This window comes from Liolophura sinensis, chromosome 9 (genome assembly GCF_032854445.1).
Source record: "Liolophura sinensis isolate JHLJ2023 chromosome 9, CUHK_Ljap_v2, whole genome shotgun sequence".
Lineage (NCBI taxonomy): Eukaryota > Metazoa > Mollusca > Polyplacophora > Chitonida > Chitonidae > Liolophura > Liolophura sinensis.
The window spans coordinates 12,392,940-12,406,610 of NC_088303.1; the positions used below are offsets into that span (position 1 = coordinate 12,392,940).

At 39.7% G+C, this 13,671-nt stretch overlaps 1 protein-coding gene across 1 annotated transcript; it reads left to right on the plus strand.

Moving 5' to 3' along the window:
* Nucleotides 1-630: 630 nt before the first annotated feature.
* On the plus strand, nucleotides 631-11,760 carry LOC135475202 (mRNA cap guanine-N7 methyltransferase-like). Its single transcript, XM_064755009.1, has 11 exons — nucleotides 631-673; nucleotides 1,227-1,303; nucleotides 2,832-2,955; nucleotides 3,223-3,354; nucleotides 5,598-5,722; nucleotides 6,834-7,015; nucleotides 7,233-7,409; nucleotides 8,727-8,844; nucleotides 10,331-10,465; nucleotides 10,807-10,840; nucleotides 11,622-11,760. Exons 1-11 carry the CDS (start codon nucleotides 646-648, stop codon nucleotides 11,690-11,692), a joined length of 1,203 nt encoding a protein of 400 aa, XP_064611079.1. The 5' UTR covers nucleotides 631-645; the 3' UTR covers nucleotides 11,693-11,760.
* The last annotated feature ends 1,911 nt before the right edge of the window (nucleotides 11,761-13,671 follow it).

The following is a 13,671-nucleotide window of genomic DNA, read 5'->3' on the forward strand; positions in this document are numbered from 1 at the left end:
TGAGGCTAGTCATGACTCAGACACTCCCTTCTTGTGTCGGCTGAAACTCCTGCACGCACACGCATGTCCCAAGACTCGTTTTATACATTGTGATCTGAAATCTGGTGAAAAAGGCAAAAACTGGGAAAAGGAGAGCTGGTCAGCAGGATATGTTGGTACTGGTAAGTGGGCATGTATGCCAGAGATATTCTATGTAACTTTGGGATGGCAGTGTGGTTTATTTTTGGAGATATTTACTGATAAATGTCCTCAGTAGATTGACATTTTAGAGCTCATAATGCGTTGTAATTCTCATGGTGCGTACGCGCCACTCGAAGAGGAGAGAGGTACATTATTGCAACTACCTGTGGATAGAAAGGTCAGATTTCATGTGTGGCATTTCATAACCTACTGGCCACACGCTTTGTTTATTTATTTGTGTATTTGATAGGTGTTTTATGCTGTTGTCTGAAGAAAGAATATTTCACTTTTATGACGGCGGCCAGCATTATGGTAGGAGGAAACTGGACATAGCACGGGGAAATCCCACGACCATCCACAGCCACACATTTTGAAGCTAAATCATGTATACTGTACACAGCTGTCAATCAAGGATACTGGGATAGTAATTGTTTCGATTTCCAAGAGAAGCAATGTCTGGCCAAAATGTGCCTTTCATGGGGAAAAGTATGTGGTGAGTGGATGTACAAATGGCAATTTGTGATGGATGTCAAGATATATGTTAAAATTGATGACAGAATGCTTTATTTTTTCAATTCATTCAACATACTTTAGGTAAAGTTAGCGGAGCCTGAATTTCTAACCTTTAATTTTTGTATAGGGTAGGGAATCAGGTATAGCATGGCGCACTGACAAGCACATATGGGCGATCTACTAATTTGATTCAAGGGCCTGGTGTCTACATGTAGGATACCATTGGCACTGTTAAATCATGTCCTTATTTTATATTAGTATATCGAGTCCATCAGGGTGAAGTACCTTTCTGAATGTTACTAGTTGAGAAGATTTGTTCTGGGCTTAGCCCATAAGTGAGGTATTCTTGAGTATGCCTGTACAGCATCAAACCCCATTCAAATAAATTAGTGGATATCACCCAATCCAACAGGATGAAGAACTGGCAATAAATCGCCGTCGTTCAAGTGAAATATTCTTGAGTACGGCGTAAAACACCAATGAAGTAAATAAATAAATAGGATATATGTGCATTGTGTTCCAATTAATTTCAGATCAAGGTGATTGTGTGGCAGACCTGGGAGCCAAGGAAATATTGTTAAAAGATCAAAATAAAGTGGCCTCAGAGCAGGTAAGTCTGTCATGGGCTGGACAGGTTTTATTTATGTATTTATTTATATTGTTATTTTTTTGTTGTATTTTTCTCTCTCCTTCTTTCTCAGAAGCTTTTTTGACAGAATCTGTTGGGCAAGAATGTTGATAATTTCCCTACTTTTCCAATGTTGAAATAATCTTAAATCTGCAATACAACATACAATATACTGTGCTTCATGTCTTCTGTCATAGCCTCTCCGATGCCATGACCCAGCATTACAACATACAATGTTCTGTGTTTCATGTCTTCTGTCAGAGCCTCTCCAATGTCATGACCCAGCATTACAACATTCAATACACTGTGTTTCATGTCTTCTGTCAGAGCCACTGTGATGTCATGACCCAGCATTACAACATACAATACACTGTGTTTCATGCCTTCTGTCAGAGCCACTGTGATGTCATGACCCACATTACAACATACAATGTACTTTGTTTCATGCCTTCTGTCAGAGCCACTCTGAGGCCATGACCCAGCATTACAACATACAATGTACTGTGTTTTTTGTATTGTATCAGAGCCACTCTGAGGCCATGACCCAGCATTACAACATACAGTGTACTGTGTTTCAGGCTTTTCGGTCAGAGCCACTCTGATGTCTTGACGCAGCATTACAACATACAATGTACTGTGGTTCATGCCTTCTGTCAGAGTCACTCTGATGCCATGACCCAGCATTACAACATACAATACACTGTGTTTCATGTCTTCTGTCAGAGCCACTGTGATGCCATGACCCAGCATTACAACATACAATGTACTGTTGTTCATGCCTTCTGTCAGAGCCACTCTGATGTCATGACCCAGCATTACAACATACAATGTACTGTGGTTCATGCCTTCTGTCAGAGCCACTCTGATGTCATGACGCAGCATTACAACATACAGTGTACTGTGTTTCATGCCTTCTGTCAGAGACACTCTGACCCACATTACAGCATACAATACACTGTGTTTCATGCCTTCTGTCAGAGCCACTGTGATGTCATGACCCACATTACAACATACAATGTACTGTGTTTCATGCCTTCTGTCAGAGACACTCTGATGCCATGACCCACATTACAGCATACAATACACTGTGTTTCATGCCTTCTGTCAGAGCCACTGTGATGTCATGACCTACATTACAACATACAATGTACTTTGTTTCATGCCTTCTGTCAGAGCCACTCTGAGGCCATGACCCAGCATTACAACATACAGTGTACTGTGTTTCAGGCTTTTCGGTCAGAGCCACTGTGATGTCATGACGCAGCATTACAACATACAATGTACTGTGGTTCATGCCTTCTGTCAGTGTCACTCTGATGCCATGACCCAGCATTACAACATACAATACACTGTGTTTCATGTCTTCTGTCAGAGCCACTGTGATGCCATGACCCAGCATTACAGCATACAATTACAATGTACTGTGGTTCATGCCTTCTGTCAGAGTCACTCTGATGCCATGACCCAGCATTACAACATACAATGTACTGTGTTTTTTGTATTGTATCAGAGCCACTCTGATGCTGTTGCACAGCATTACAACCAGCTGCAAGAGACAGGGCTGGATGCCAGAGCCCAGAGTCGCATCTTCTACCTGAGAAATTTCAACAACTGGATCAAGAGTATGCTGATAGGTGAGCTGCAAACAGAGGGTGCTAACTCATTTACCTAGAGAATCTGTCAGAGGTGTGTACATGTAGTTGATGAAGGTTTTGGAGAGAGGGCTGGGGATGTAGGAAAGAAAAACCTCTGGGAATTAATGTGTGCTATGAAGAAATATTGTATTTTATTCATGAATTTAGTTATGCATGTATCGTTTTGGGCTCCTTATTATTTTGTTATCTCATGCAATGTACATGTGTTTTGTGTACACTGATCCCTGATCTTTTTGTTGCGTCTAGCTGATACTTTACAGAAGCTGAGATCAGAAGGGCATCCACGACGGGACATCTCAGTCCTGGATCTGTGCTCAGGGAAGGGAGGCGATCTGAGGAAGTGGGAGAAGGGAAGGATAAAAAAACTCATCTGTGCAGGTAAGTCATAATGTGTCACACTTTACCAAGCGTTTAAATCATTAATGGACCCTTTTTCCATGGAAGTTCTCCTGAACCTGAAACTTCTTGACATATAGTAGGCTACCTTGTTGGATATATGTGTGCACGAACCAAGATCAAATCTCTTTTTGACATTGGATAAAGTTTAAAGCTCTACATGTACCTGTAAAGTTTAGTGACAGTGATATCCTTAGTTCTGTGTCTGTCTATACTCCCTTTTTTTTTTAATTTGAGGAATGTTGTAAAATATTAGTATTATTGTCTGACCAATGCGGCCATTGAGACTTCAAGTCCTGATTTATAGGTTGCCTTCCCACTGGCTGTATAATGGTCGTCATTTTTCCATATATTTTCCAAAAAACATATATGTGCTAAACACTGATAAAGTTAGTTTTATGTCCTGTATAACTGACATGAATGCTTGCTTTTTAACTCATGTATACATATGTATGTCCTGTATAAATGTACACAGTGTGGTGACAGTTACATGTAAAGCGTCGCGACTGTAATTTTCCTGATGTACACACTATTGACAGATATAGCACAGACCTACATGTATGTGCTGATTATATGCCTCATGCACACACTATTTGCCTCATGTATACACTATATTCCCGATGTACTCACACTATATGCCTGATATACACACTATTTGCCTTATTTACACACTATACCCCTTATTAGTACATGTACACACTATTTGCCTTATGTACACACTATCTGCCTGATGTACACACTATTAGCTTGATGTACACATGATTTGTTTGATGTACACAATGTTTGCCTCATGCACAAACTATTTACCTGATGTACACACTTTATGTGTGAGGTACACACTTTATGCCTTACATAATCACTGTATGCCTGATGTACACATTATATGCCTCATGTCCACATTGGTTGCGACCGGCCCGGATAGCACAGTCGGTAGAGCGTCCGCTTCGGGACCGGTAGATCCAGGATCAATCCTTGATCGAGTCACACCTAAGACTTTAAAAGAGGAAGTTGTAACTTCCTTGCTTGGCGTTCAGCATGAGGAGGATAGTGCAACGACTGGTTGACCCGTATCAGTATAATGGCTCAGGCGGGGCGGCTTACTTGCCTTCGGTAAGTCGTCTCAGTGAGGCAGCACTAAATAAAAGAGCGGTGGAAATCCGTCCTGCAACAAGGAGGCACATTACACATACATGCACCCCAATGATTCCTTCGTCGTCATATGACTGAAAAATTGTTGAGTACGACGTTAAACCCCAAGCACTCACTCACTCACATTGGTTGCGTCATGTACACACTATTTGCCTCATGTACACACTGTATGCTTGATGTACACACTATTTGTCTCATGTACGCACTATTTGTCTCATATACACACTATATGCCTCATGTACACAATAGTTGCCTTATGTATACACTGTATGTCTCATGTACACACTATTTGTCTCATATACACACTATTTGTCTCATGTACACAATAGTTTCCTCATGTATACACTGTATGTCTCATGTACACACTGTATGTCTCATGTACACAATAGTTGTCTCATGTACACACTATTTGTCTCATGTACACATTATTTGTTGTATGTACACAATAGTTGGCTCATGTATGCACTGTGTGTCTCGTGTACACACCATTTCTCCCGTGTACACACTATTTGTCTCATGGACAGACTATTTGTCTCATGTATACACTGTATGTCTCATGTACACACTATTTGTCTCATGTACACACTATTTGTCACTTGTACACACTATTTTATTTTATGTACACAATAGTTGCCTCGTGTATACACTGTGTGTCTCCTGTACACACTATATGCCTCATGTACACAATAGTTGCCTCATGTGTACACTGTATATCTCATGTACTCACTATTTGTCTCATGTTCACAATAGTTGCCTTAGGTATACACTGTATGTCTCATGTACACACTGTTTGTATCATGTACACACCATTTGCCATATGTATACAGTGTATGTCTAATGTACACACTATTTGTCTCATGTACACAATAGTTGCCTCATGTATACACTGTATGTCTCATGTACACACTATTTTTCTCATGCACACAATAGTTGCCTCATGTATACACGGTATGTCTCATGTACACACTATTTGTCTCAGGTACACACTATTTGCCTTGTACACAATGGTTGCCTCATGTATACACTGTATGTCTCATGTACACACTATTTGTCCCATGTACACTCCATGTTGACAGATATAGCACAGACCTCTGTGGAGCAGGCAAAGGATCGTTATATTGAACTGGTACAGAGAAATAACAGTAACAGATACCCACAAAATCTCTTCTCAGCAGAATTCATTGCTGCAGACTGTTCAAAGGTAGGATTTTCCCAAGTACTTAGAATGTTTCCATTATAACTGACCAATTTCAAATTCATTTTAGGGATCGTTAAAGGGACATACGCCAAAAGAAATTCAAAATTTTGGTTTTGGTTCAGCTAAATACAAAAATGAGTTGGAGTAGACTTTTAACTGATTGTCTCTGCAAAATGTAAACTAAGAGAATTAGGAGAGGAAATCCATCAGTGGTCTAAACTGTTCGCCAAACAAGATAATGGCGCTCGTGGATTGCGCATTTAAACAGTATAACAAAGTGGAAGACAAATGCAATATATCTTCCTGTCAACTGTGTATTATAAAGTATTCGTAATCTCAACGATCTGTAAAGTGGACTTGAAATTATACGGTAGGCTGCAAAATTATAACACAATAATGTTTCTGACACCTGAAGCTCATTGAACATGTTCCGTCATCTACAATACAAGGGGAGGTAACCCAGTTTAAAAATTCAAATTTCGTCCATGTTTCTAAATATAGCAACTTGAGGGAGTGGATGGTTGATAGGAAACCCCGGATAAAACTGACCATTTCATTGTTGTCTCAAAATAAGACACATCAGTAAACATCTGGAAGTCTGAATCTATATGACGTTTGAAATAGCAGCACAATTTCTTTTGCCGTTGGTAATGTATCTCTTTAATTTCAACATGTAGATTGGTGACTTTCTGTGTAGTAGAAAAGGAGGTAGAGGCAGAGAATGATGTATTTTTACATTGCTAGAAACCAGCATTTTTGAACGGAAAAATGTTTTCGGATCACACCTGTTATCCACCATGTTAATACTGATGAAGCACTAACAGATCTTAATCCAGTAATTTTGAGCTTTGCACGCGGTAGATCCGATGTTCAACCCTTTGTCCGGTCATTAGCACTCAGCATCAAAGGAATGGGCCAAGTAATGATCGGTCAGTATTGGTATGATGTGACTGAGTGGGGTGTCATGTCTGGTGTCTTCTGCATAACCAGTTTAGGCATAATGGGAGATGGGTGGGGCGTCTTGTCTAGTGTCTTCGGCACGGTATTCAGGTTGTCAGTATTTTAAACTCAAGGAAGCCTGAGTTTTATTCATTGCTTTTCTCTGTTCTCTCAGGTCAGGTTAAAAGATGTATACCCGGACCCGTTAACACAGTTTGATCTCGTCAGTTGTCAATTTTCATTCCATTATTGTTTTGAGAGTTACCAGCAGGCAGATATCATGCTGAGGAATGCCTGTGAATGTTTATGCCCAGGGGGGTATTTCATAGGGACCACGCCCAACGCTCAAGAAATCATGTGAGTTATCTGTAAAAAAAGGGATTATTTTCTGCATCTGCTGAGTTCTGCCAATGTATAGAATGCTGATCATATACCACAAATCCTGGCGAAAGATAGATCGCTAACTCATGGTCGCCGGCATGTAAATGAAATTCTCTTGATGGGAATTAACATCTGTCCTTTTGGTAATTGTTGGCGTGGTGAAGTCTTGTGAATCTGTGATTGTTTTTTTAAGGCGGAGGCTGAAGGACTCAAATTCAAACACATTTGGCAATGATGTGTACAGCGTGACATTTGAAGGAGCCTCGCCAGACAGCTTCAGGCCCCCCCTGTTTGGGGCCAGATATAATTTCCATTTGGAAGGTGTAGTGGACTGTCCAGAATTCCTGGTTTACTTCCCACTGTTAGAAAAGTAAGTAATGTTAATTCTCGGATCTGGGAGGAAATATTGATATCATCTCATGCACCATCTTCCCTTGACACTTGTTGGATTGCCTTGTATTTACAGTTAAAGAAAAGACAACACTAGATCAAATGTATATTATATTGATGAAGAGTAAATTAAAAGTTATAAAAACATCACTTTTAATTTTTGTGATATAGGATAACCAAGATATCACACTTTCAAGTAAGCAAAGACGCCCATATGGGGAAAATTGAACTGGCCGCCATGCTCTCAGTTTTGACCAATCAAGGGAGAGATATTTCTACCTCCCTAGCGGGCATCTGTTCTGCTGTGACTTCACATGTTCCTAGTTTATCATTTTGCCATCCAGAAATCTTTTTAAATCAGCTGTTTTCCTTTTGTACAAGACAAATCTGATATACTTTAAAGCAGTTTTCAACAAGGAAGTGGTAGTGGAATATGTCTGGTGTTATTCCCCAAGTTTTCAACAAGGAGGCCACAATGTGTGGTCTTCAGTTGTAATAATAAGGGGGACACAACAAAGGAATGTCTCACCTCTAATACTGATGAGGCAACATCAAGTTTCAGGTTTCTCTAAAATGCCATATCCCATGGCCTCTTATAGAGTGTTTAGTTACCAAGCTTGTAATTTAAAAAAATGCCTATGCCCGTTTAGGTCAGTATGGACCACTCTTCTGAAATAACTTTGGTTATATTTTTTTGTTACTAGTAATGTTACAGTTAGCTTATTTTTTGCTGTAGAAATGGTAAGGAAACTGGGATGAAGCAGTGGCTACTAGTATCACTTGCGTTTAGTCACAAGTTAGCCGTTTGCAGTTTAACATGATTTTGTTTCGGAATAACTGATAAATGTTAAGATGAAGCCATGGTAGTGATTTGTATTTAGTTAGAGCATAATGATCAGTAATGGCACACATTATGGATGTGATGCATCCTCATTTTCACCTGTCTGTGTGTTTGTATGCGCATCCACATGTGGCTTGCACATGTATGTGTTACTTATGGACGCAGATTCTCAAAAGTTATTCGAGACGGGACTTCCTAAGTTACTAAACACATACAAATGCCCTCATTAATTCTTAAACTTGAAGCCATTAGTGTTTTTTGTATTTTGGATTTTGGTTTTTCTTTGTTCAGGAAATGTGTTTTCTTGTAGAACTATTTAAGATGGAGACTCCTGTATGCTTATGTACTTTGCTAACAAAGGGTGCATGCATTTATATGTTTTATGAACAGCTCAGAAACTCCAAAAAAAAAATGTTTTTTTCTAGCTTAACATTGTTAAGTTTTGTTATTTTTCAGAATGGCTGAGAAACATGGCATGAAGCTGGTTTATAAAAAGCCATTTAGTGACTTCTTTGAAACATTCAAAGAGGAAGGTGAAGGGAGATCTCTCTTGGGCAAGATGCAAGCTTTAGAGGTAAATGTCACGTCATGTCACTATTCGAATGTAAGGAGTATGCCATGGTTAGTTCAATCATTCCTTTGTTGCCTAGTATCCTTTAGGTCACCAGTCAATCAAAATTATATGCACAAGATAAGATTTTTGTCAACAGCATCACTGTAGTTTTTTTGATTGTAAAGCCAGAGAAACCATAAGTGTGACATGAAAACATCAAATCCTGCTTTGTCTTTGGAGGATTACGCAAGTCAACATGTGGCTAAAGGCGGTGAAATTGACCTGACCACACAGTTACATAAACCACAGATAGTTACTCGGTTAACATTACATGTTGAAAGAATGCACAGGCTCAGATGAGATAAATGACAGACATCCTGGAGGTCAAGCTCTGAACACTTTAGATGGACTCAAGAAGGGTGGGCAAAATTGCACCATCTTTTTGCCATCTTAGATGTGAACATCACAGCTGCACGGCTCTTTGGCTAATACACTATTTATTGTTTGGGTTTGTGTTGGCTCTGTCATCTACAGCACTGCAGTTATCTGTGGCATTGCTATGTCTTTTATGACATTGTTACATCATCTGTTGCATTGCTCTGTTGTATACACCATTGCTGCTTTGTCATCTACAGGATTGCTGCTTTGTCATCTATAGTATTGCTGCTGTCATCTTAAAGCATTGTTGCTCCGACATGAACATTGCTGCTCTGTCATCTTAAAGCATTGTTGCTCCGACATGAACAACATTGTTGCTCCGACATGAACATTGCTGCTCTGTCATCTTAAAGCATTGTTGCTCCGACATGAACAGCTTTGCTGCTCTGTCATCTTAAAGCATTGTTGCTCCGACATGAACAGCTTTGCTGCTCTGTCATCTTAAAGCATTGTTGTTCCGACATGAACAGCAATGCTGCTCTGTCATCTTAAAGCATTGTTGCTCCGGCATGAACAACATTGCTGCTCTGTCATCTTAAAGCATTGTTGTTCCGACATGAACATTGCTGCTCTGTCATCTTAAAGCATTGTTGCACCGACATGAACAGCATTGCTGCTTTGTCATCTATAGTATTTGCTGCTCTGTCATCTACAGCATTGCTCATGCTGCATACAAAAGGCTAGTTTGCCTTTAACTGTACATGAGGAAGTTTGTCATTATGTGACTAAGGACAGGGATGTACACTGGCATCTTCATGGCTTCCTGTACCCACAAACCTGACTGCCATCATATTGGAGAAATATTCTTGAGTACATCAGAAATTTTAGCCTCATACATACCTGCTACGGATAGTTAATCTCACAGAGACAAAAAAATCTGATTCATCTGCTTCTGGTTCTCAGTGTGGAACATTCACCAAACGAAGTAGTAGTATAAACACAATGGTTACATTTCAAAGTAGTTAGTGATTGCGTGGTAAGTCATGTGTTGGTAAAAAACAGTCACTGTGATATGCTTTAATCAGTCGTTTATTGTATGTGTATAGTATGCATTGTGTACATTTTCCAGCCGTTCCCAGCGTCAGAAGACGTACGACTGATGGGAGAAGAGGAGCAGTATAGTCATGCCAGACAGATGCTTTCTGATCTGGAGGCTAGTGACCAAGGGGCTGAGGGTAATCCAAGAAGACATCCACAAAAACTGGTTAGTCCAAAACTTTAATTTCTTTACAGCATCACAACCATTTGGAGTGAAATCTCCAAATTATTTTGAAAACATGTTGTGCTTTTAGAGGAATGGGCTGGTCAAATTAGTCTGGAGAGCTTTCTCCAGAAATGTTTTATGTATTATGCTATTCAATGAAATCAGTTCAAGGGCAGATTTCAATTACCAGTGACAGATTAGTTTTGAGTGTTAGATGTTTTGGGTCTCCTGAATTAGTTTAATATTTCAGTGCTTGTGTTACAGGGTGGGATTTCAATTTTCTGTTTCTCCCTGGTAAATCAGACTTCCGATTAACTTGGAATCATTCTTTGTTGTTCCAGGGAACCCTATCACAGTCAGAATGGGAAGCTATATGTAAGTGTGCAGCAGTGGATTTTGTTAAAGATAAAACATGCATTTCATCTAGGGGGACTTCATGGCCGAGGTGGTTAGCCCGGCACAGTGACCCCAGGGCTGGCCACCGTTATACAAATAAATACATTTAATGAAAACAACACTGGACATTTTGTTCTGGCGTCTTCTTGAACTCAGCCACAACTCAGATCATGCGTCAGATTACCACCCTTGCAAGGTCAATGGCGTACATATTTGAATGTCACATGTTGGAAAGTTTGCCAGTAACTAGCCAAAGTTCAGTGGTTTACCCCTTGCTCTGGTGTTAGCGTCAGCAGTTATGCATGTATAAGTGGAAAAATAAATGGATGTTGTTTAATAACTGTCACAATACAATGTGATTTCACTCTCTTAACTTTTCCAATTCCCGCAACACTTGGTGTATCAAAGTAGTTCCCTGCTAACCAGTATCTCCACTTGTGAAAACATTAGTGTTGTTCCATTCTCTGCAAATCATTTTTTTTTCATAATTACATGAAGGAGAAATTGATGATTTTTTTTTTTAATGCTGTACTCAAGAATATTTCACTTATACAACGACAACCAGCATTATGGTGGGAGGAAACTGGGCAGAGACCGATGGAAACTCACAACCATCGGCAGGTTGCTAACAGACCTTCCCACGTGAAAAGAGAAATTGAACACACTTTAATGTTAACTTACATGTGGACTGGAGATCAGTTCACCACTTTGCACAAGTATTGTAAATGATAATTTCACAGCTGTGTCTTCTGTTTTGTAGCTCTCTACCTGGTGTTTGTCTTTCAAAAACATGTTGATGTATCCAGTGATGAGGCTGCTGCTGAAGGTTAGGTGATGGGAATAGAGACTGGACATGCCCTGAAGATATGGGGCTGGTTTTGTGACACTTAACAAGGATTGAAAATTTGGCTGAAGTAAGCTCTTATCAGGACTTAGTGACACGACAAGTGCTTCCCGAGTGTAAAGTGAGGAACGGTACATCATGAGAGTGGATGTACAACTGTACCTGTCATAGACCTGCATTTGTTCACTCCTGTGAGTACAGCCCAGGATAATCGTAGGTTCCACATTCACACTAAACTTCTCGTGCCTCCCAACCACGACAGTTTGGGATCGAACTTCTCCACTCCTGCAGATAAGCTAGGATTGAACAAGTGTATCATCATGAGAATTGTTATACAGCTTTTTCCGACCATAATGGAGCTTGTGAACATGTACCAACTCAGACTGATTAAATGCCTAATCTGCTACTCATTATCAGATAATCTTGATTGTTATAATGTTTTCATAAAGAGGACTACTTGTGTTTAGTACTTTGGATGTTTAGTCAGACTTCAAGCTTCTGATTGTATCATTGTGATCAGTGAGTCAGAGTGCTGTCAAGTCCTTTTTTGTTTTGCCTGGGATACCAGATTCCAGCTTGATAACTGTCTCCAAGCCCTGGTAGAGTGGACTAATAAGCACTCATGAGTAACCTCCCATGGAAAACGTAGTAGCTTAAGCAATGGCTGCCGTTGTTAAGTTGACAGTGTAGAAAGTTTACATGAACAAACGAAGTGTTCCCCCTGTGCTGTGCTCAGATTCTTAAAAGGTAATGCTGACACTATGAAAAAGAAAGCAGTCTCTGTTATCATCATTGCACATGTTTATTGTGGAGAGTTCCTGCTTTAACATTGATATAGAATGACCATAAGTGACATGCTGGGGACATACAAACTTTGGGGATGGGATGTTATGGACCATTGTATTCCTGTAACACAGAGGAAGTACAACCCTATTTGATGAAAATAAAATTTTCGCCAGAAGATGTTTGCTTTGTTTTCTTTCAGTGCATCTAAGCTGTGTTCAAGTTGTCCAAATGCTGTTACCCTAAAGTCAAACAAAGCCAATGGAAATGGTTTCCTTCACAACCTTTAATATCTTCGATTACTTGAAAGATTTGTCCTGCCTGATTCCATATCTTCAGGAGGTGATCATTTCCCCAGACTTTGTCTTGCGTGGTTCCCAGTTGAGATGAGGTCTCCCCAGACTTGCTCTTATCTGGTTCCCTGCAGATGAGGTTTCCCCAGACTTTGTCTTGTCTGGTTTCCTGTGAAGATGAGGTTTTCCCAGACTTTGTCTTTGTCTGGTTTTGAGTGAAATCTCAAATTTAACAGTGCAGATGAAGTGCAGAGAACATGTATTATTAGTATTTGATTTATTTATTTGATTAGTGTTTTACACCATACTCCAGAATATTTCACTTACATGACGGCAGCCTGCATTATGGTGGGAGGAAATCACGACCATCCGCATATGTTCATAATGTATTAGTAAACTGGCTTCCTAATCAAACCTCTCTGGCCATACGTGGAAAGTTCTGTCAGCAACCTGCGGATGGTTGTGAATTTCCTCTGGGCTCTGCCTGGTTTCCTCCCAGCAAAATGCTGGCCGCCATCGTATAAGTGAAATATTCTTGAGTACGGCGTAAAACATCAGTCAAGTAAATAAGCAATCCTAGTCAAAGTGCCACATATAAATATGTGTACATAGGTCTGATTGCAAACTTATGATATTTTTATTTTCGTCTTCTGCTTGAAGATTGCATCTATACATTAAAGGGCTATATATCATTACTCTTTGATATTTCTATGGCAGATTCATACTAGCTATGTGTCATCTTATCCTTTAATGTTGCAAGTTAATCATAACATGGAGACAATATTTGATCAATAAGTTCACTATAGTATGCGCTGCTCAAATCCCACATTAATTGTAGTTTTCTTTTATCCTAACCAGCCTCTTTATATTTATGTATTTATTTATTTGAT

Coding starts and splice junctions, on each gene's coding strand:
- LOC135475202 (XM_064755009.1), top strand. CDS start 646: ATGTGCCTTTCATGGGGAAAAGTATGTG. Junction 674..1,226: donor TTCATGGGGAAAAGTATGTG/GTGAGTGGATGT, acceptor AATTAATTTCAG/ATCAAGGTGATTGTGTGGCA. Junction 2,956..3,222: donor GATCAAGAGTATGCTGATAG/GTGAGCTGCAAA, acceptor TGTTGCGTCTAG/CTGATACTTTACAGAAGCTG.